The sequence below is a fragment of the Hypoxylon fragiforme genome (genome assembly GCF_022984875.1).
Source record: "Hypoxylon fragiforme strain CBS 206.31 chromosome Unknown GGS25scaffold_1, whole genome shotgun sequence".
NCBI lineage: Eukaryota > Fungi > Ascomycota > Sordariomycetes > Xylariales > Hypoxylaceae > Hypoxylon > Hypoxylon fragiforme.
The window spans coordinates 1,616,914-1,633,623 of NW_026054756.1; the positions used below are offsets into that span (position 1 = coordinate 1,616,914).

General features: G+C 48.8%; 5 protein-coding genes across 5 annotated transcripts; 2 read left to right on the top strand and 3 right to left on the bottom strand.

Annotated features, from left to right (window-relative positions):
• Window positions 1-1,076: 1,076 nt before the first annotated feature.
• GGS25DRAFT_469598 (PLP-dependent transferase) lies at window positions 1,077-4,049 on the bottom strand. Its single transcript, XM_049259161.1, has 2 exons — window positions 3,654-4,049; window positions 1,077-3,591 (listed from the first exon to the last, which is right to left on the bottom strand). Exons 1-2 carry the CDS (start codon window positions 3,727-3,729, stop codon window positions 1,187-1,189), a joined length of 2,481 nt encoding a protein of 826 aa, XP_049121255.1. The 5' UTR covers window positions 3,730-4,049; the 3' UTR covers window positions 1,077-1,186.
• Window positions 4,050-4,400: 351 nt separating this feature from the next.
• GGS25DRAFT_469599 (cell division control protein Cdc6) lies at window positions 4,401-7,048 on the top strand. Its single transcript, XM_049259162.1, has 3 exons — window positions 4,401-4,722; window positions 4,795-4,992; window positions 5,051-7,048. Exons 1-3 carry the CDS (start codon window positions 4,674-4,676, stop codon window positions 6,637-6,639), a joined length of 1,836 nt encoding a protein of 611 aa, XP_049121256.1. The 5' UTR covers window positions 4,401-4,673; the 3' UTR covers window positions 6,640-7,048.
• Window positions 7,049-9,291: 2,243 nt separating this feature from the next.
• Window positions 9,292-12,536, top strand: GGS25DRAFT_25463 (uncharacterized protein). The gene is made up of 2 exons (XM_049257218.1): window positions 9,292-10,156; window positions 10,214-12,536. The coding sequence occupies exons 1-2, from the start codon at window positions 9,689-9,691 to the stop codon at window positions 12,158-12,160; spliced, it is 2,415 nt and encodes an 804-aa protein (XP_049121257.1). The 5' UTR covers window positions 9,292-9,688; the 3' UTR covers window positions 12,161-12,536.
• On the bottom strand, window positions 12,537-13,977 carry GGS25DRAFT_527056 (uncharacterized protein). Its single transcript, XM_049265059.1, has one exon. It carries the CDS (start codon window positions 13,767-13,769, stop codon window positions 12,912-12,914), a length of 858 nt encoding a protein of 285 aa, XP_049121258.1. The 5' UTR covers window positions 13,770-13,977; the 3' UTR covers window positions 12,537-12,911.
• Window positions 13,978-14,408: 431 nt separating this feature from the next.
• On the bottom strand, window positions 14,409-16,222 carry GGS25DRAFT_469608 (thioesterase family protein). Its single transcript, XM_049259163.1, has 2 exons — window positions 15,860-16,222; window positions 14,409-15,801 (listed from the first exon to the last, which is right to left on the bottom strand). Exon 2 carries the CDS (start codon window positions 15,629-15,631, stop codon window positions 14,633-14,635), a length of 999 nt encoding a protein of 332 aa, XP_049121259.1. The 5' UTR covers window positions 15,632-15,801; window positions 15,860-16,222; the 3' UTR covers window positions 14,409-14,632.
• Window positions 16,223-16,710: the final 488 nt, after the last annotated feature.

The following is a 16,710-nucleotide window of genomic DNA, read 5'->3' on the forward strand; positions in this document are numbered from 1 at the left end:
TGATACGACGTATTGATTTGTGTCTTGTGACAAGAGAAATAGGACTGATACCGTAGATAGGTACAGTGTGTAGTGTCGTAAGCTATTCGTTCACTCGGCATTTGTCATGGTGTTGAGATTCCCGATGACTGACCGGAACAGCCCCAGTCGATGATGGATGCTGTACGAACTCACTTGGATTGGGATGGTGATCATTTATGAATCACTCGGTGTTGTGAATCAGTAAATGAGTAGTGAGTGAAGTTGAGGACATGACGAGGGAGCTGACACGAGCGCGTGTTGTGCTGTGGCTGTAGGGAAGGATATAATGAAGATGGGATGAAGAAGTACGTGTAATATCTAAGCACATGGGAAGCTTGCTGAAGAAACTGTTTGGGTAGAATACCCCATCATGGATATACATGATGGGTGTTTGTTTAACGTGGAGTGATGAAATTGATGAAAGTGAGTCACGTATTTGGATCGCACTCTTATTTGGGTGTTGTTTTGGTAGTGGGTAAGGTGTCCATGTTTACTTACTACCTAGGTAGATAGGTAGATATGTAAATAAAGCCAAGGGATCGAATTGGTATGGTAATCATTACAGGTATGTATATATGAGTGTATAGTTTCGAGGCAGTAGGCATATATCGACTGGGCTCCTTGCCCCTATTTTATCTCGTACTTTTATAGTGACCTCAGGGGCTGTTTTGGGGGGAATCTACCTACCAAAAACTACCTATGTAATCACTCGAACCTACTCATAGGCAGGGGCAAAACAATGGATGAGATTCAATCTCTAATAGAGGTATACCTTAAGCACATGGTGTGAATGCTATATAACAAAAAGGCATACCTGAGTACCTACCTAGATAGATAGATGTATGTATTACCTGGTAGTGCACAAGACATGACAGGCAACAATTCACGACCTATAAATAAACATCACACATCTATACCTACTTATGACTGTATGGTTGATGTCTATGACTTAGTTACCTGGTACGTGTCACGGAGGCAAAGAATGCGCGTACAAATACGTTCACAAGCCTACATAGATGCCGGGCTATGTAAGCATCCACGAATGCAAATACTTGCATAGTAGTATCTACAAGAGTATTTCTTCACAACACGTCCATAGATATCAGCCATGTGCTAGGTAGTTATGTGGGAGTACATCATTGGTAAGTAGTCATATTTATGCTCCCTATAAAGGATCTACATGCACCTTTTCTCCCACCATGATAGTGGGAAACTGAGTCTCTCTGGTACTAGTGTCTGATAAGGGTGTATGGCACATGTGTGTACCAAAGAACACCTTTCCATCAAACCTCCTCGTCTTAGTCAAGGTAATAAATGGTTCCTCACTCTTTTCTGCCGTTTCCTGGTCTATGCAGATCATATGACACCTTCGACAGGAACCTAGCATTTTGAAATTTTGCTGTCCGATCCGTAGACTAGACCAATGATCTTCTGAATAAGCATGTGATGACACTTCTGTTAGTGGCGAACCGACAACGATATTAGCACGGAATACTTCCGGAGAAGCTGCCTTTCCTCCTTGTTTAGTTATTTCACTATTCAAGGCCTCGAGGCTGGATCGGCTGATCGCAAGAATGGGACTTTCATTCGACAACAGGATTCGTTGTCGCTCAGATTCTGAATCCGAGTCCGGAGGAGTATCCATACCCGGGTATTGGCAAGGCATCTGAAAATGTGCCCTCCTATTGACCTTTTGATGCTTTTGCAAGTGTGCTTTGGCATGCCTCATGCTCTTCCCCATCCCACCTGGAGGGAAGCGGGCTAGTGCGCATGACACTCCGAGAATATTTGAAAAGAAGTCATTCACCTTGCTAGAGGTATAAATCTGAGCAGATATCTCCTCACCACAGACCCTAGAAGCCATCGATTTGGACGTCATGCTTGCTTGAAATAGGCCTGGATTCGCCGATAAAGGTACTTCTACCTCAGATATGCCTTGTCCCAAAGATGGCCCACGCCACGAGACTCTTAATTGTCCACTGGAAAAGTCAATGGTTGGTCTGATGAGAGCCATACGTGGATGTCGCTTTTGACTTAGTGCCTGGCCAGTTCCACGGTGCACCAGACACCATTCTCGATCCCAAGCTAGCCCTTCTGCCCTAACTTCCCACTTTGCTCCATTGGGAATGCGAAATCCACCGCAACTTTTGATTGGATATACTGTAATGCTCTCTACATATAGATCTGATAGATCGTGGCGAGTAGGAATCGTAATAAGTGGTGTTGGTTGAGGGACATCTTTGGTCTGGTAGAATTCAATAATAAAGGTAATGAACTTGTTCACATCTGAAATTGTGCTCATGGCACCTAGACTCACTCGGATTACTCCCGTTGGTCTTCCTTTCATAATGTCATTTTCAGTCCCGCAGCGATAACCTGCGGAGAAGTTCTGCTTCATTTCCCACGGCTCGAGACCAAGAGAGGACGCAATTCCGCCTGGATTGCAGAGTCCTCCGGTACGAACATGGAATCGTTTCAGCACCGCCAGTTTCTCGAATTCGACCAAGCTGACCCAACCCCCTAAATGATTTTGCAAGTTGAAAGCGACAACTGGACCATTACCAAGGGGGCCCCCTATCAGCTCCCGACAGGCTGGTGGGGATTGGGAGTACATGATGGACACTGGCTGGCCATTGCCATGTTTCAAGGTAGCCAGCCCGGAATACAGCCTTTGAGTAAGGAAAGAGGTATGAAGTGAGACATCTTTCATGGTCCCGAATAATTGGTGATGAACATCGAGGGCCGAGTCTAATGCAACAATGTTGTGCACTGGTAGCGATCCATCTTCCAATGACTCGTGTAAAGTCTGCGTTTTGGGGGCATGCCATTGCTCTCTGAGACAAACCACCATATCAACGGTCCCGCCTCCGAAATATCTTCGAGACTGGAAAATGGATGCCGCTTGGCGTCTCACAATCAGGCCCCCTAAATCAGGGAAACCAAAGATTTTATAAAAGCTTAACACAATGAAATCGGGGGCTTCCTCTGAATTGCTCAAGTCCAAAGGTGATGTTGCCACAAATGCTGCAGCATCAAGTAACGTGAAGACCTGGCGGCCCAACGTCGGGTGGCTTCTGCGTAATTGGCTAGACCAATCTAAAGGGAATCGGGTACCATCCATATTGGATTGGGCCGGATAGGAAAATAGAATTGGCCTGGCATGCTGCTCAAATTCGGCGGCTGGGCTGGTCCCGCCTAGCCATTTGTTTACGGCAGCATCATCGAGACACACATTATTGACAGCTTCCTCCCGAACACCTACCAAGCTAGTGTGACATGCTTGATGATATAAATAATCGAAGCCAAGAGCGCCGCCTCGGAATGCCTCGGCTACGAGCTTAACACCGGCGGTGGCGTTGGCAACGAAAACAAGATCGAACTCGGAGGGATCCGCATTGAAGAACTGCAAAACCCGAAGTCGAACGTCCTCGATCCGGGATGTTGAGTTCTGGGAAGAATAAGAAGCAGAATGCGGATTACCAAATAGATTCGACGTCATATCCGCAGCGAATCTGTCTATAAGAGACTTGGCATATGGGGTTGTCCCGGCATGGTCGAGATAAATCTCATCTGTCGAGCTTGTTAGTCAAGACATCATGTGATAGAGAGAGATATCTTGAAGGTCTGCTTGCCTTGTAGCATGGGGAATTCATATTGTCGAAGCCCCTCGATGCGGCTGTTATATGCCGTGTTACCATCGTCCGTCATATCGATGGTGTCAAGACGGGAAATCCATAAGTCAAAGCTGTCCTACGCGCCAACATAGATAGATAGACAGACAGTACCCATTTAGGAGTTATCCAAGGTATTATGTAGTAGAGTTAAGGGTTAGTTAATAAGGGATGTTTTTATTTAATAGGTAAGTGACATAGATAAACGTTTAACAAAGTACATAATCTTATGGCACTTATGCATCTGAATCATTATCATGATTGCCCAAGTGCTTTCAAAAGTGGGATCCTATTTTTGGTGGCAACTCGACGATTCAATGAATAAGATGAATAGATTATGTAGATACATAACTAATACTATGTATGTCATTGTATGAATAATAAGGTAGACCAATCGTCAGGAATAAATGGAAATGAATGCATTTGGATAAGTTGCCGTCGGCAGCTGACCATTTACTACCTAGGGCATCCTAGATTGGGTACTAACGTTGCATTCCAGCTGTGCGGAGATCGCCTTGTTCCTTTTTTGACTTTCAACTCTCCAAGACTCCAAGGTCAAAGGTGGGGGAGGCTAGAGAACTTCCTGCGCCACAATTTCGACTCAGGTCCCACTTAAGCCACTCAGGTCTCCACTGCAATCAGCCACCGCTACGCGAGTACTTACATAGGTATACGCGCTCAAGCCTCAGGGGTTTTCAACATTTGTCACTGTGCTCCGTGCATTGAACGCCTTAGCGTCGAAACACTTGAAATCAATTTACGCGACTTCCTCGCGTTCGGTGGACCCGCGTCGTTTCCTGGTTAATTTGGTCTCTACAACTTTTTAAGAGTTAGCTCTTAGCTCTTGACTTTTTCTACACATTGACCTTCTCCCTTTACATCTTTACATCTTTACAACTACAACTTCATGCTTACCTTGGACAAAAAGAAATATCAACCCAAAAACCAACACAATAAGCAGAAACAGCAATAATAGTCAAGATGGTACGATCTACTCTCGGAAAGAGGACTAGAAGTACAAAGGATATTGGTAAGAACAACAATGATTTATTTATTATTGCCAAAAGTACAGGAAAAGTACAGGAACTGACCCCCAAGCTAGAGGCTCCAGATGTCTCCGATACGCCTACAAAGCGAACAAGACGCCAAACTCGCAGCTCGCAGCTCCTTAACGATGAGAATGTTAGCCCAGAGGAATCCGTCAACAGTGACCAATCCAATTGCGATAGTGACGCAGAGGTACCAGTCGCCAAGACATCCCCTTCTCAACGAGTCCACAGTGCAGATAGTAGCAAACAAAGTAAGAATATTCTCTTAACACATTTACAAAGATTATTGTCTAACCGAACCTGCTGCAGCATACACACCACTTACGCCGAGTACGCCTCGATTCCGAGATGCTCTTTCCAAAGTACCTGTCACCCCTCGTCATCGGGTCATGTCAGCAGGTAGAATCTCGAAGCGACTTTTTCCGCAGTCACCTCTCACACCCACCGCAATACAAACCGTGTATCACCACGCACGTCAACTCTTCTCCCGAAGCGCTGAACCTGGCCAATTGATTGGACGAGACAACGAGCGCGTACAGCTTAAGGAATTTCTACAGCGATGCTCGAAGTCTCAACCCAGTGGATGCATCTATGTCAGCGGACCTCCAGGGACGGGAAAGAGTGCGATGGTAAACGAAGTCACACAAGAGCTAGCCGAGTCGGGTGTTGTCAAGAAGGTGTACGTCAACTGTATGAGCATCAAATCGTCCAAAGACCTTTATGGAACACTTGTGGACCAAATTTGCGACGAGACAGATATACCCGACGGAGATGTGGCAACGACAATCCAGAAAATCTTTGTGCCGCGCAAAAAGTCGGCAGAAGTCTACCTAGTTGTTCTAGACGAGATTGATCACATACTCACACTGGACCTCGAGAGTCTATACCAGCTATTTGAATGGTCTATGCAGAAGTCATCGCGCCTCGTCCTAGTTGGCATTGCGAACGCACTAGACCTGACGGACCGATTTCTCCCACGCCTCAAGTCTCGCAACCTAAAGCCAGAGCTCCTCCCGTTCTTGCCATACTCGGCAGCACAAATCAAGACAATAATCACTACACGCCTAAGGAGCCTCGTGCCAGAAGGCAGTCCCCTCCCATTCATTCACCCAGCGGCCATTGAACTCTGTTCTCGCAAGGTATCAAGCCAAACGGGCGACTTGCGCAAAGCTTTCGAAATCTGCCGAAGAGCCATTGACCTCGTGGAGATGGAGACGAAGCAGAAGCACGAGGCTGATATCAAGGAGAAGATGCTCCTCGCTACGCCGTCCCGAAAACCCTTGGGAGAGAACATGAACCAATCCTCGCCATCAAAACGATCATCAGAAACAGCGATGTTAGCAGAATCGTTGAAAGCCCTGACACCGGAAACGGCACCTCGCGTGAGCATAGCGCATCTGAACAAGATTACTGCTGCCGCTTTTAGCAACGGAACAAATCAACGACTTAAGACTTTGAACTTGCAACAGAAGGCAGGATTGTGCTCTCTGATGGCCCTCGAAAAGCGAAACAGGGCATCTCAAGCCTCATCGGTCTTGTCTACGCCATCCAAGTCGCGAACCATCGCCCCAAGCATCAAGACGTTATACGAGACATATAGTCTTCTATGCACTCGAGAATCAGTGCTACATCCGTTGTCTAGTTCGGAATTCCGAGAGGTCATGGACAGTCTCGAGACGTTGTCCCTGGTCTCCGCTGTCGACGGAAAGACGGGTTCTTTCGCCATGTTACATACACCAAGCAGGAGAGGGAAGAAGAATGCATTTACATCGGGGGCCGGATTGGCGGATGAAAGAAGGGTTGCGAGCTGTGTTGGGGAGAAGGAGTTGGAGCAAGCTATAGAAGGGCTCGGTGCTGATATTCTGAAGAGCATCTTGAGCGGCGAGGCGCTGGATTAGCCATCTGCATTTACAAAACGGTTCTTTCATGGAGGCGGCATGGCATTGGCGGCATGGCATTAACGGCAGGACATTGACGGCGTTTGGGTTGCGTACGTACCTTTGATACGAACTTAGCATAAGATGCCCTCTAATGAGGATAAATGAGAATAATGTAATAGGCACTTCCAGCCAGATATGGACAAGGAGCTTCATGATGATCCATGTTTATTGTGATTCGTCCATTTACTACTACCTAGGTACGATACGGTACGGCGGCACCTCCTGAGATTCCGTCATTTTCAGAATCACAGACATTTTCCCCTCGTTTTGTCACTTTCGACAATCTTCCTACAGGCAGGCAGCAATGCAGTAGTATCGCGCATCTTGACAAGGTCCATTGTATGCAGTGTGACTGGTGATAATAATTTTCTTGGGCCTGGAACCTCGGGGTCCATTAGGGAGACGAATGTGTCTTTCGGCTAGGTGCCGACAGGCTAAGCCCTACTGGGAGCGGAAAGCTTGTTCAAGTTTATTAGATCATTGCTGCTTACATGTAAAGGATTACACCGGACTGATGGCGTTGGGACGGTCGAGCCCAATTGCTACACTCCCACATACTTAGTACCTGTCTAAGCCTCGAGCTAGCAGATACTATGCAGTCGAACCTGATTTACAGTAAGGTTGCGTATTCTTCGCTTCATATGTATTTGATGATGTGCAGGTCTTCGTATAGGGCGAGCAGGAGAGAAAGATTGGAGATCATGGCTGGTTGAAGAAGGCGGCAGGCAGGCAGGCAGGCCCTGAGGCGTTTGCTGCTTATATCTACTTAGGGGTATACAGTACATACATCCATATTATAGAGGCAGGAGGCAGGAGGCAGGAGGCAGGTAGGTGTCTATGTACCTAGCTTATGCGTCTTTAAAGCGCAGCGACTTGGAAGGAATTATAACTCCAGACTCCGGCAAGCGAGCTATGAGGATACGGTCTACCAACCTCTTACGTGGCTTTACACGTTCAGAACCTGTCTTCCATGCCACAGATCCGAAATCCGCAAGCAACAGGTCTATCTGGTGGACCAGGTCCGTATCTGAAACGCTTCCACAGTATACACACACGTAATCAGATACCTGGGGTAGCTAGCCAACGAGAGGGGGTTCGCCTCTGTTGAGTGTGCCGACTTGCGTTCTCCCCCCCTCCTTTGGGTGGCTTGTACATCATACCGTGGTTTTATTACTATTACGACCATTACAATTACGGACTGGCATGAGTTTGTGGCATGAGCACAGAGAGAAGTATTTCGTAATTTGGAGCTACGGCACTCATCCGATGTAACCCCATGATGAAGGAAGGGGAGAGTTGAGCCTTTCCTTTCTTTTCCTTTCCCTCTCACCACATACCCAGTACTATGTGATGATGGCACTGACCTCGATTTGGTACTCGCCTAAAAGTAGGTGTTGTGCATCATTCTGAGAAGCTAGCCACAGCCACCATGGTGTTACCTGTGTATGTACTGGTTAGAGGTATTGGGGGGATTATACTAGGTTAGAGATACCTACTGTACAGTGGAGGTACTAACTACATAGTAGAAGTATGTATTGTGGAATCATAGAATTATAGAATTAATAAAGGTTCATGTTGGTAAGGATACCCTATCTCGCCTGCTATGTACATCATTGATGCCTACTACATGTAGGTACCTACATAGTACCTAGGGTATGTATGTGTGTACTATGCACCCCCCAAAAAGGGTGTTGTTGATACAAGCAATACCAAGAAACTGGGATGGATAGACGTACCCATGGGCCATCATTGTATCTGCAACCACCCGCACCGGCCAGTCCCTACAACCACATGTGACCACCAACATTGAAATGACCAGAACCAAATGCAAGTTTTCGAGTCCGACATAGCTTACATAATGATTCCAGTCACTCTTTTTTAGGTAACTACCAAGTACAATGCACTTTCTAAATTACTTATTAACCTTGAAGGGTTCCTGTTCCTGTTCCTTTACCGAAACGGAGATCTTCCGAGGTTTGATTCTTTCAAGTTTGAATATTTTTTTTTCTTTTCTTTAACTATTCTTTTAAACTTTTCCCTTGAAGTTTATAAATTTCGATTCTACAATAACTACTTCCAAGGTTATCTAGGTAATACCTGGTTAATTACCCTAGGTATTTTCCAGTATTTTCAGGGTCCAACGGCGAGTCGAGTCGAGTCGAGTCGAGTCAAGTCAAGTCAAGTCCAATTTAATTCAGCAATATTATCCTAAAATTGATTGTAAGCAAAGCAAACTCGAAACTTGGAAACACTGAATGAAGTTTGAATTTCTGAAAAGCATTTTAATCTTTCATTTGTATTTGTATTTGTATTTGTACCTGTATCTATCACCTACATATCACTTCCCCTTACATACTTACACACATCAATGATACGACACGATCAACCAACCAACCCTCTACAATGTACATAATTTCATGGGCCTAACCGCACCCTAACGCTTCTCACACTCCTTATCCCTGACTCTCTGATTCCTTGACGCTACGCTACTTATCAACTAACCTATCTAACCTATCTAACCTATTAATCCTATTAATAATAAATCATAAAAAGCTGGAGGTCATCTCTTGGCGGTCGTCTCTTAACCCAAGTTCTCTTCTTACCAAGCCTCTCCCACAGCTTGGCACATGCAACACCCAAGATCTTGGTGAACCTTCCCCAAAGCCAATTCTGACCAAAAAAAAAAATATAGTTCTTAGTTCTTCCTTGCACCCGCAACGCTTGCTTTCCTTAGGTTGGAATCATAATAGGGGTCCTTTGACCTAACCGTTGCCGTCTTGGCTTCTCCGCGGTTTTGTCGCCCACCGCGGCCCGACCGCGACCGCGACCGAGTCTTAGTTACCTCCTGAATTGCTATCACGCGAACTTCGACCTCGAATGACCTCGAATGACCTCGAATTTTGATCTTTATTCCCATATATCCATTTCGAATTGACGGCAGACGAACGGATTCCCGTGTGGTGTCATGTGAGGCACAACACGCCGTCAATCGAGACTAGTCGAATAGATGGGTTCCGACTCGGGCAAACCGCAAAACTTGTCGCTCGACGATCCACCGTCGAAACCCTCGTTATTCTCGCGACTCACATCCCCCCTTCGTTCCCGAACCCGTAACCTCGCCGATTTCCACATTCGTTTACAAGAACCTCATCGCCAATACTCTGCTGGCGATCATGTTCGAGGCCACGTCATCCTCTCCGTTGTAAAACCGTTTCGTATAACGCATTTGACCGTTGCGCTGCATGGTTTTGTACGCGTCTACAAGCATGCTGGCGCTGGCGCGCAGCTTAGCCCCGTCAACCCCGCCGTAATATCCCATGATCGGAATCGAAGCGTCAGGTACTTTGGCAATGGCCTGGCCTCTCTCTTTCAGGATGAACAAGTCCTTTGTGGTGAAGGGAGGCTTAAACCGATGAGGTTCGAATTTGAATTCGACCTGATATTTCCCTCCAAGGGACTTCCCAGTAGCATTGATGTACGTCTACGTTGCCATATTGGGTAAGAATCGTACTAATATCAAGCTTCAATATAGTTCGAGAGAGGAACCATATCCTACATGGTCACAGCAACCCTAACCCGACCAACCTCCATAGCTGCGACTTCTAGTTGCGAAACGAAAGTAGCCCTCGTCGAAAAGGTAGATATAGGCCTGCTGGTCCCTCCGCGAGAGCGAAAGGTATGCATGCAGACTTTGCGCAGACGACCGAAGAAGAGAAAGAAGCCGATGCTTCCGAATTCTTCCGCCAAGCGGGGCACGACTTCAATAGAAATACAAGAACAAACATCAGACCTGGATTCTACGAGGGCCAACGAAAATTCAAACGGCAGTTCTGTAAGTATTGGCGAGATAACCACAGTACCACCAGGTGGAACCAACTTGCCGCGAAGTCCCTTGCGAAGCGATTTGATAGGCGACCTACAAAGCGAGATCAGTGGCGACAGTGCCATAAGCAACAATAGTGGCTCTAATAGTGCTAGGGGCGCTGATGCGAGCGTTGAATCCGTTGCTGCGAGCAGAGCATCGGGAAGCGACGACAGAGAGATCACTGCTACGGTCGAGCTGCTAAAAGCAGGGTGTCTTCCTGGAGATATGCTACCGGTGAAGATCAATGTCGAACATAACCGTCGTATGAAGAGTATGCATGGCATTATTGTCACGCTCTACCGTCAAGGTCGCGTCGATTATTCACCACCGATATCTCTGTTCACGGCAGATCTAACTAAAGAGGATGCCGAAAGGCTTGAGCGCGAAGATTACTTTCCAAGGTCGAGGACTGGTCTGGGGGGTTTGTCATTATCGTCTGCTGGATCCTGTAGTGTTTTTCGAAAGGACCTTTCTCAGGCCGTTGCGCCACTGATTATAGACCCCGCCACTCTCACGGCGAATATTACGACGTCGGTTAGAGTTCCAGAGGATGTGTTTCCGAGCATAAGAACTGTCCCGGGGGGTTTGATTAGTTTCAAGTATTATGTTGAAGTTGTTTTGGATTTGGGTGGGAAACTCGCTGGCCAGTCAACGGGGACATCGCAACAGACAAGTAGGATGGGGGCTTTGGGTGTTTCGGGCGGCAGTCCTGCTTCCACAGCTGGGGCATACGATATCAAGAGACTTGCCAATTGGAATGGCACTATAGTCGACACCGATCATCTAAGACGTGAGAAGGGAGTGATATCCGTTCCCTTCGAAGTTGTGGTTGGAACTATGGATTCGAGTCGCGCGCGGGGCAAAACGGTAGTGCGCCCAACGCTGACGGTACAACCACCCGCTTCCGAGGGTGCCAATGTCGAAGATACCGAGCTGGCTTACACATGGCGGAACGAGTTTGAAGGCGTGGATGGGAGTTATTCCGAAAGGTCACCTCATGGTTTCCCCCCTGGTGCATCTCCTCAAACGTCATATTATGACTTTCAAGACCATGAACCCCATGCTCCAGTCTATATACCACCACCAGAAGTGCCTCGAGAAAACGAGTTATCGGAAAAGGAGCGTGTACGGCAGGCCGAACAAAGACTTTTGCCCAGTCAGCCGCTGCCACCGCCACAAGATCCTTCCGAGTCCGAAGCCGGTCCCTCGCGGCTTTCTGCGCCGGCGGAGGTTTCTGCACAGTCAACTGATAGCGTCTACCAACCTAATGCCTATACATTCCTACCAGAACTTAATGATGTTGGCGAGGAGCCGTCAGCACCTTCACTCACAGACATGACACCAACAGGCCCTTCCACATCTCGTGCCGATGATAAGCAAGAGCTTGAGCGGCAACGGCTACTTCAGGAAGCCAGCGCACCTCCGGAAGTCCCAGAAGACTTTAATGGGGGAGAGCCTTCGGCGCCACCTCCGAATTCATCGCAGACTCCAGAGCCAAGTGCTCCGCTGCTCCACGATGATCAAGATTACGAGGCAACGGATTCTTACCACGAGATTGCCGGGCCTTCGGGGCGTGCCACAGGTTCAGAGCCATTGCCAAGATATGAGCGGTGATGGGTATGTTGCTAGTCAGTGATAGTGACAAGATGTGTGAAGGTTTCTGTGTGATACAGATTCGTCAAAAGTATCTGTCATTTATGGACAAGGTGGAGGCTTGTATGATACCCAACCAGCGCTTGGTATATTACGGTCGTTGTTATTATGGTTTTCGTTATATGAAAGGGCCATGTTCTAGGTATAATCCTCGATCAACTTGGACTGTTTAAGATTCAAAAGCGCGTTAAAACATGACATTGGTTTATTATCACTTTACAAGCGTGCGCTAGGGGGATACTGCCGCGGAGTCTGGGGATTGGGAAGGTTTATATGCCTGGATAGGTGTATTATATCATAGGCTTGGGGAGAAAAAGATACCAAGGCTCGTTGAATTCAGATTTTATAGTATTGAATCGGACTGATAATATATACAGTTGACACTTTGATGCGTTATTCTACCTAGGAAGCCAATATTAGGTCGTGTCCCTTCTGACCAAGAAGCAGTTCACCTTTGAGCACAACACAGGAGTTTACTAATTCATTGTTTTCTCATTTTTATAAACATAACTTGAACATATATTAACATAGTACCTGCTTGGTACAAAACAGTATGTGCAAACCAAGTCATCGACTTACCCCTGAACGCCAAAACATACACACCCGCACAAAGTCGGATGGGCCGCACCTACAATGCCAAAGTGACGCATTCGCTAGCTAGGTATCATGAGCACTTCTTCAACTCCACCTCCCACATCCTCCTCTCGCCCACCTACCAATGAGAGAACCTGCTCTGCGCCCGATGATACGCAACCCACAACTCCTCCCACAGCTCCTCCCTCCACCTCTCAAACATCTCCCCCCCCCTCCCACGCGGCAAGCCGGTGAACGCGCTCTCGGGCACGTCCGCGGGGTACATCTCGTGCACGACGACGTCGAAGGCGACCGTCAGCGCGTCCAGCCGGCACGGCTCGCAGTACGCGCGCACGAACCCGCCCTCCGGAATGGTCAAGGGCAGCTGCGGCCGCCGCGGCCGCGCCGCGTCGTAGCCCCCCGTCCGGATCTCGTGCCCGCATCTCGGGTGGAGGAGGGGGCGGCGGCAGAAGGGGCAGTCCGGGGGGTGGCGGGAGGAGCGCCGCGAGCGGAACCAGCGGGAGAGGCACCAGGAGCCGCAGAAGTGGCCGCAGGGGAGGACGGCGAGGTCTTCGAGTTGGGTGGGGGGTGGCGGGCGGAAGTAGTACGAGGACAGGGGGCTGGAGGAGCGGGAGGGGGAGGGGGAGGGGGTGGAAGGGGGGGACGAGTAGTAGGTCTGCTGGTGGTGCGGCGGCCGCACGTGCGCGGGCACGTCGAGGGGGCTGTCGCCGCAGATCAGGCATTGTAGGTCGAGGACCACGGGGCGGCCGGCGGGGTCGAGGCCGGTGGCGATGATGGGGGCGATGTCGCCGAAGAGGGAGACGTCGGCGTTGGTTAGAACGCGGGGGGGCAGGGTTTGAGAGGATGCGTGGGTGTAGGAGGGGGAGGGGCGCGGTGCTGAAGAGGGGGGCAGGACGCGCACGAGGCCCGGTGGGGGCCCGAGGGGCTGGCCGGTGAAGTAGGTTCCTTCTGCTACGCCTGGGGGCATCCATGCCATTTTGCGGTTTGTTGTTGGTGATTATGGTGGGTGGTGGTGGTGGTTGTCTGGTTTGGCGATGCCCTTCGTCTTCGTATTCGTTGTCGTTGTTGTATGGACGAAAGCTTGTTCAGGGGGTACCTCGAGCAAGTAGGTAGGTAGGTTACGTACCTAAGTGTGTGTCAACTGGACTGAAGACGGATCAAAATGGGTGACAGATCTTAAGGGCTTGTGCTGGCAATGTTGGCAATCCCGAAACCGTGAAGCTCACGAGGGTACTAGGGAATGGAATCATGTGACGACGGCGAAAGAGAGAGATATATATAAAGAGAAAACAATCACTGGGATACTACACTATCGAGTTGAGAGAGACAGGTGGGAATGCAGGCGATCGAGGAGCTTGTTTCTTAACTGCCACTATATTTTGGATCAAGTGTATGGTAGGAGTATCTACATGCTTGTATAGGTATCTATGCATACTACCTAGTAGTTACACCCTTAAGACGACATGCCATGGAGGGCATGGCTATCGGCTCATGTTGTTGAACACCTATGGTCCCTTGCGGAACCTTCATACGGTGAATACTTCATACCATTCAAGGCAATCTAATCCTCAAGGCATCGTGCAGGTTGTCATATCCTCTTATGGCCTATAGGTGTTGGTAGAAGCTGATGGATGAGCGGCATGTGCTAAGTTGGATATATAACAGATGTACTTCGAAAACATACGGTTTGGAGTTCTTTGTTAATTGTTCTTCTTTTATATAGCCTGTCGATGGCTGGGTAGGAGGTTTGAACTTGAGATAAGCTATGTGGCCTATAGCTACCTAGGGTAGTAAAGTGACTCCTGACATTATACTTCAATATTCACTGTTGCATGCCCATCATAAAGAGCTCTTTGCCTCCCCGAACTTCCTCTTTGCGTCGAGAACCAATATAACCTGGCGTGCCACACACACCAAATCCATCTTCTCGTCGCACAACGTCACCTCCGCATCTAGCCTCCCATCCTCCATCATCCGACTAGCCAGTCTCGTGAAAACCCACTGCAGCCCCTCCTCGGGGAGCCTCCGCTTGAACTCGATATCCAACGTGACCGTGTTATTGAATATCGTCAACTTCGCCGCATCTTTGAGAAAGTTCGTCAGCTCGGCCGGAACCCCGGGATGCTCCATAGCCCACTCGTCCACCTTGGCAAAGTTCGCGCGCGCGTCGTAGAACCCGCCGTTGCGCAGCAGCGTGTCCGACATCGACGGGATGTAGTCCGTCATCAGCGCCAGGTACGTCGCGTCCATGCGCTCGTCGCCTAGGAAAGTGGCCCACGCGTCGCAGATGCCGTCGACGGGGAACCCGTCTCGCGGGTCCAGAACTAGCATCCGACGAGTGAAGGGGATCACGTCCCCGGCGAAGTGGGCGGGGAGCCAGTGCTCGTCGGGCCTGTGAGCAAGCACGGCGGCGAAATCAGGCACGGGCTTGGGCGGCGGATGCAAGGCCCATGCCGTGGGGTGAGTAGGACCGTTGGAGCGGTCCATGTTGATCGACGTCGCCAGCGCGACCACCTTCATCTTCTCGCCCTGCCACAGCTCCAGCTGCAGCGTGCTGGTCCGCTCGCCAACCTTGAGGTCGCGGATGGCGATGGTGCTCTCGCGGGCATCGCAGGGCCGGAGGAACTCGAGATGCAGCGTCAGGATGTCCGGCTGGTTCTTAGCTGCTAGCTTGGGCTCGGTGGCGATATGGGTCGCCGCGGCGTGGTGCAAAGCGGCGGCGACGCAGCCCCCGTGTAAAACCCGGCCTATGGTCCAGTCCTTGTGGAAGGATATGGTGTAGGTGTGAGAGGAAGTCTGCTTTAGATTGATTTGATCTTTGAGGATGCTGTGTTTCATGGTGATAGCAGGGCAAGTGAAGCTGCTGGTATAATGCAAAGCAATGGCATAAGGAACTCACTGCCAAGGGGTTTGTCATGAGACACAGCAGCCCCGTTAAGTGGATAGGCAATTTGGGAACACCTTCGCATATCGTGAACTTCGAAGAAGATTCAACGATATTCTGAAAGCTGCCACCAATATAGGTTGAGTATCAACCCTGCATTGTAGTCCGAGCCAAGTGCTTACCTGGACCCCGCCCAGCCAGGCGGAAGCGCATTAGTGACCAACGATGTGCGATATCTACCGTCAGCTAGGATGTGATTTGCTACGAGCTCAATATACTTCAACATCTAACTTGTAAAATAACCGTCGTGAAATAATCATCGTGAAAATAGACCCGTCTCCAAACGGTTGAAACCTACCATCATCGTCAAATTCTTCAAGTCGATCTTGAGACATTTGCATGCAATGATGGTTTACAAGATGGAGTTCCTAGTAGTTGGTGAGTAGCCTGAGTTACAAATTCTCATACTTATACCATAAGTGATAAAGGGGGTCTCCCGGGTAAGTCGTTGATATACTTGCATATGCCCACCAAGTACGAACAGGTAGTTTATGTAGTTGTATAAAGAGTTACATCCAGGGGAGATGGAAATACCAATTTCTTAGGTGTATTTCCACTCGGATGGGGCTACGTCCGATCCAGGTATGCTGCAAAGCTTCAACCACACATACTAATGCATATGTAGCAACCTAGTAAGCAGTCATGCGGTCCCGGACTCTCGCAACACATATCTCGCAACGTACTTCTCTTGTAAGATGCCGTGTCTTTCCTGGGTGCGATCCAACTCCGAAACCTGTCTCAGTATATCCGTTTGGTTCTCTCTGCCCGTAAAAGTCTTCCGCGTCTACTTGCGCGAAACTCATTACTCCGATTCGTTAGAAGAAGGGTAATGGAACGTTTCCCACTTTAACAACATCAAGCACTGCAACCGTACAACCTCTTCTCGGTCCCGAAATACCTTCCATGTAGCGTGAAATGGTAACTCGACTCGGATTTAATAAGTCTGGGTGTGGTCCGGGCTCAGATTCAACAA

Bases quoted from the DNA above. Each gene is read 5' to 3' on its own strand.
- GGS25DRAFT_469598 (XM_049259161.1), bottom strand. From the start codon at position 3,729: ATGACGGACGATGGTAACACGGCATATAACAGCCGCATCGAGGGGCTT. The intron at 3,592-3,653 runs GCAAGCAGACCT...CAAGCTCGACAG, and splicing joins TGAATTCCCCATGCTACAAG to ATGAGATTTATCTCGACCAT.
- GGS25DRAFT_469599 (XM_049259162.1), top strand. From the start codon at position 4,674: ATGGTACGATCTACTCTCGGAAAGAGGACTAGAAGTACAAAGGATATT. The intron at 4,723-4,794 runs GTAAGAACAACA...CCCCCAAGCTAG, and splicing joins TAGAAGTACAAAGGATATTG to AGGCTCCAGATGTCTCCGAT. The intron at 4,993-5,050 runs GTAAGAATATTC...AACCTGCTGCAG, and splicing joins TGCAGATAGTAGCAAACAAA to CATACACACCACTTACGCCG.
- GGS25DRAFT_25463 (XM_049257218.1), top strand. From the start codon at position 9,689: ATGGGTTCCGACTCGGGCAAACCGCAAAACTTGTCGCTCGACGATCCA. The intron at 10,157-10,213 runs GTACGTCTACGT...GCTTCAATATAG, and splicing joins GACTTCCCAGTAGCATTGAT to TTCGAGAGAGGAACCATATC.
- GGS25DRAFT_527056 (XM_049265059.1), bottom strand. From the start codon at position 13,769: ATGGCATGGATGCCCCCAGGCGTAGCAGAAGGAACCTACTTCACCGGC.
- GGS25DRAFT_469608 (XM_049259163.1), bottom strand. From the start codon at position 15,631: ATGAAACACAGCATCCTCAAAGATCAAATCAATCTAAAGCAGACTTCC.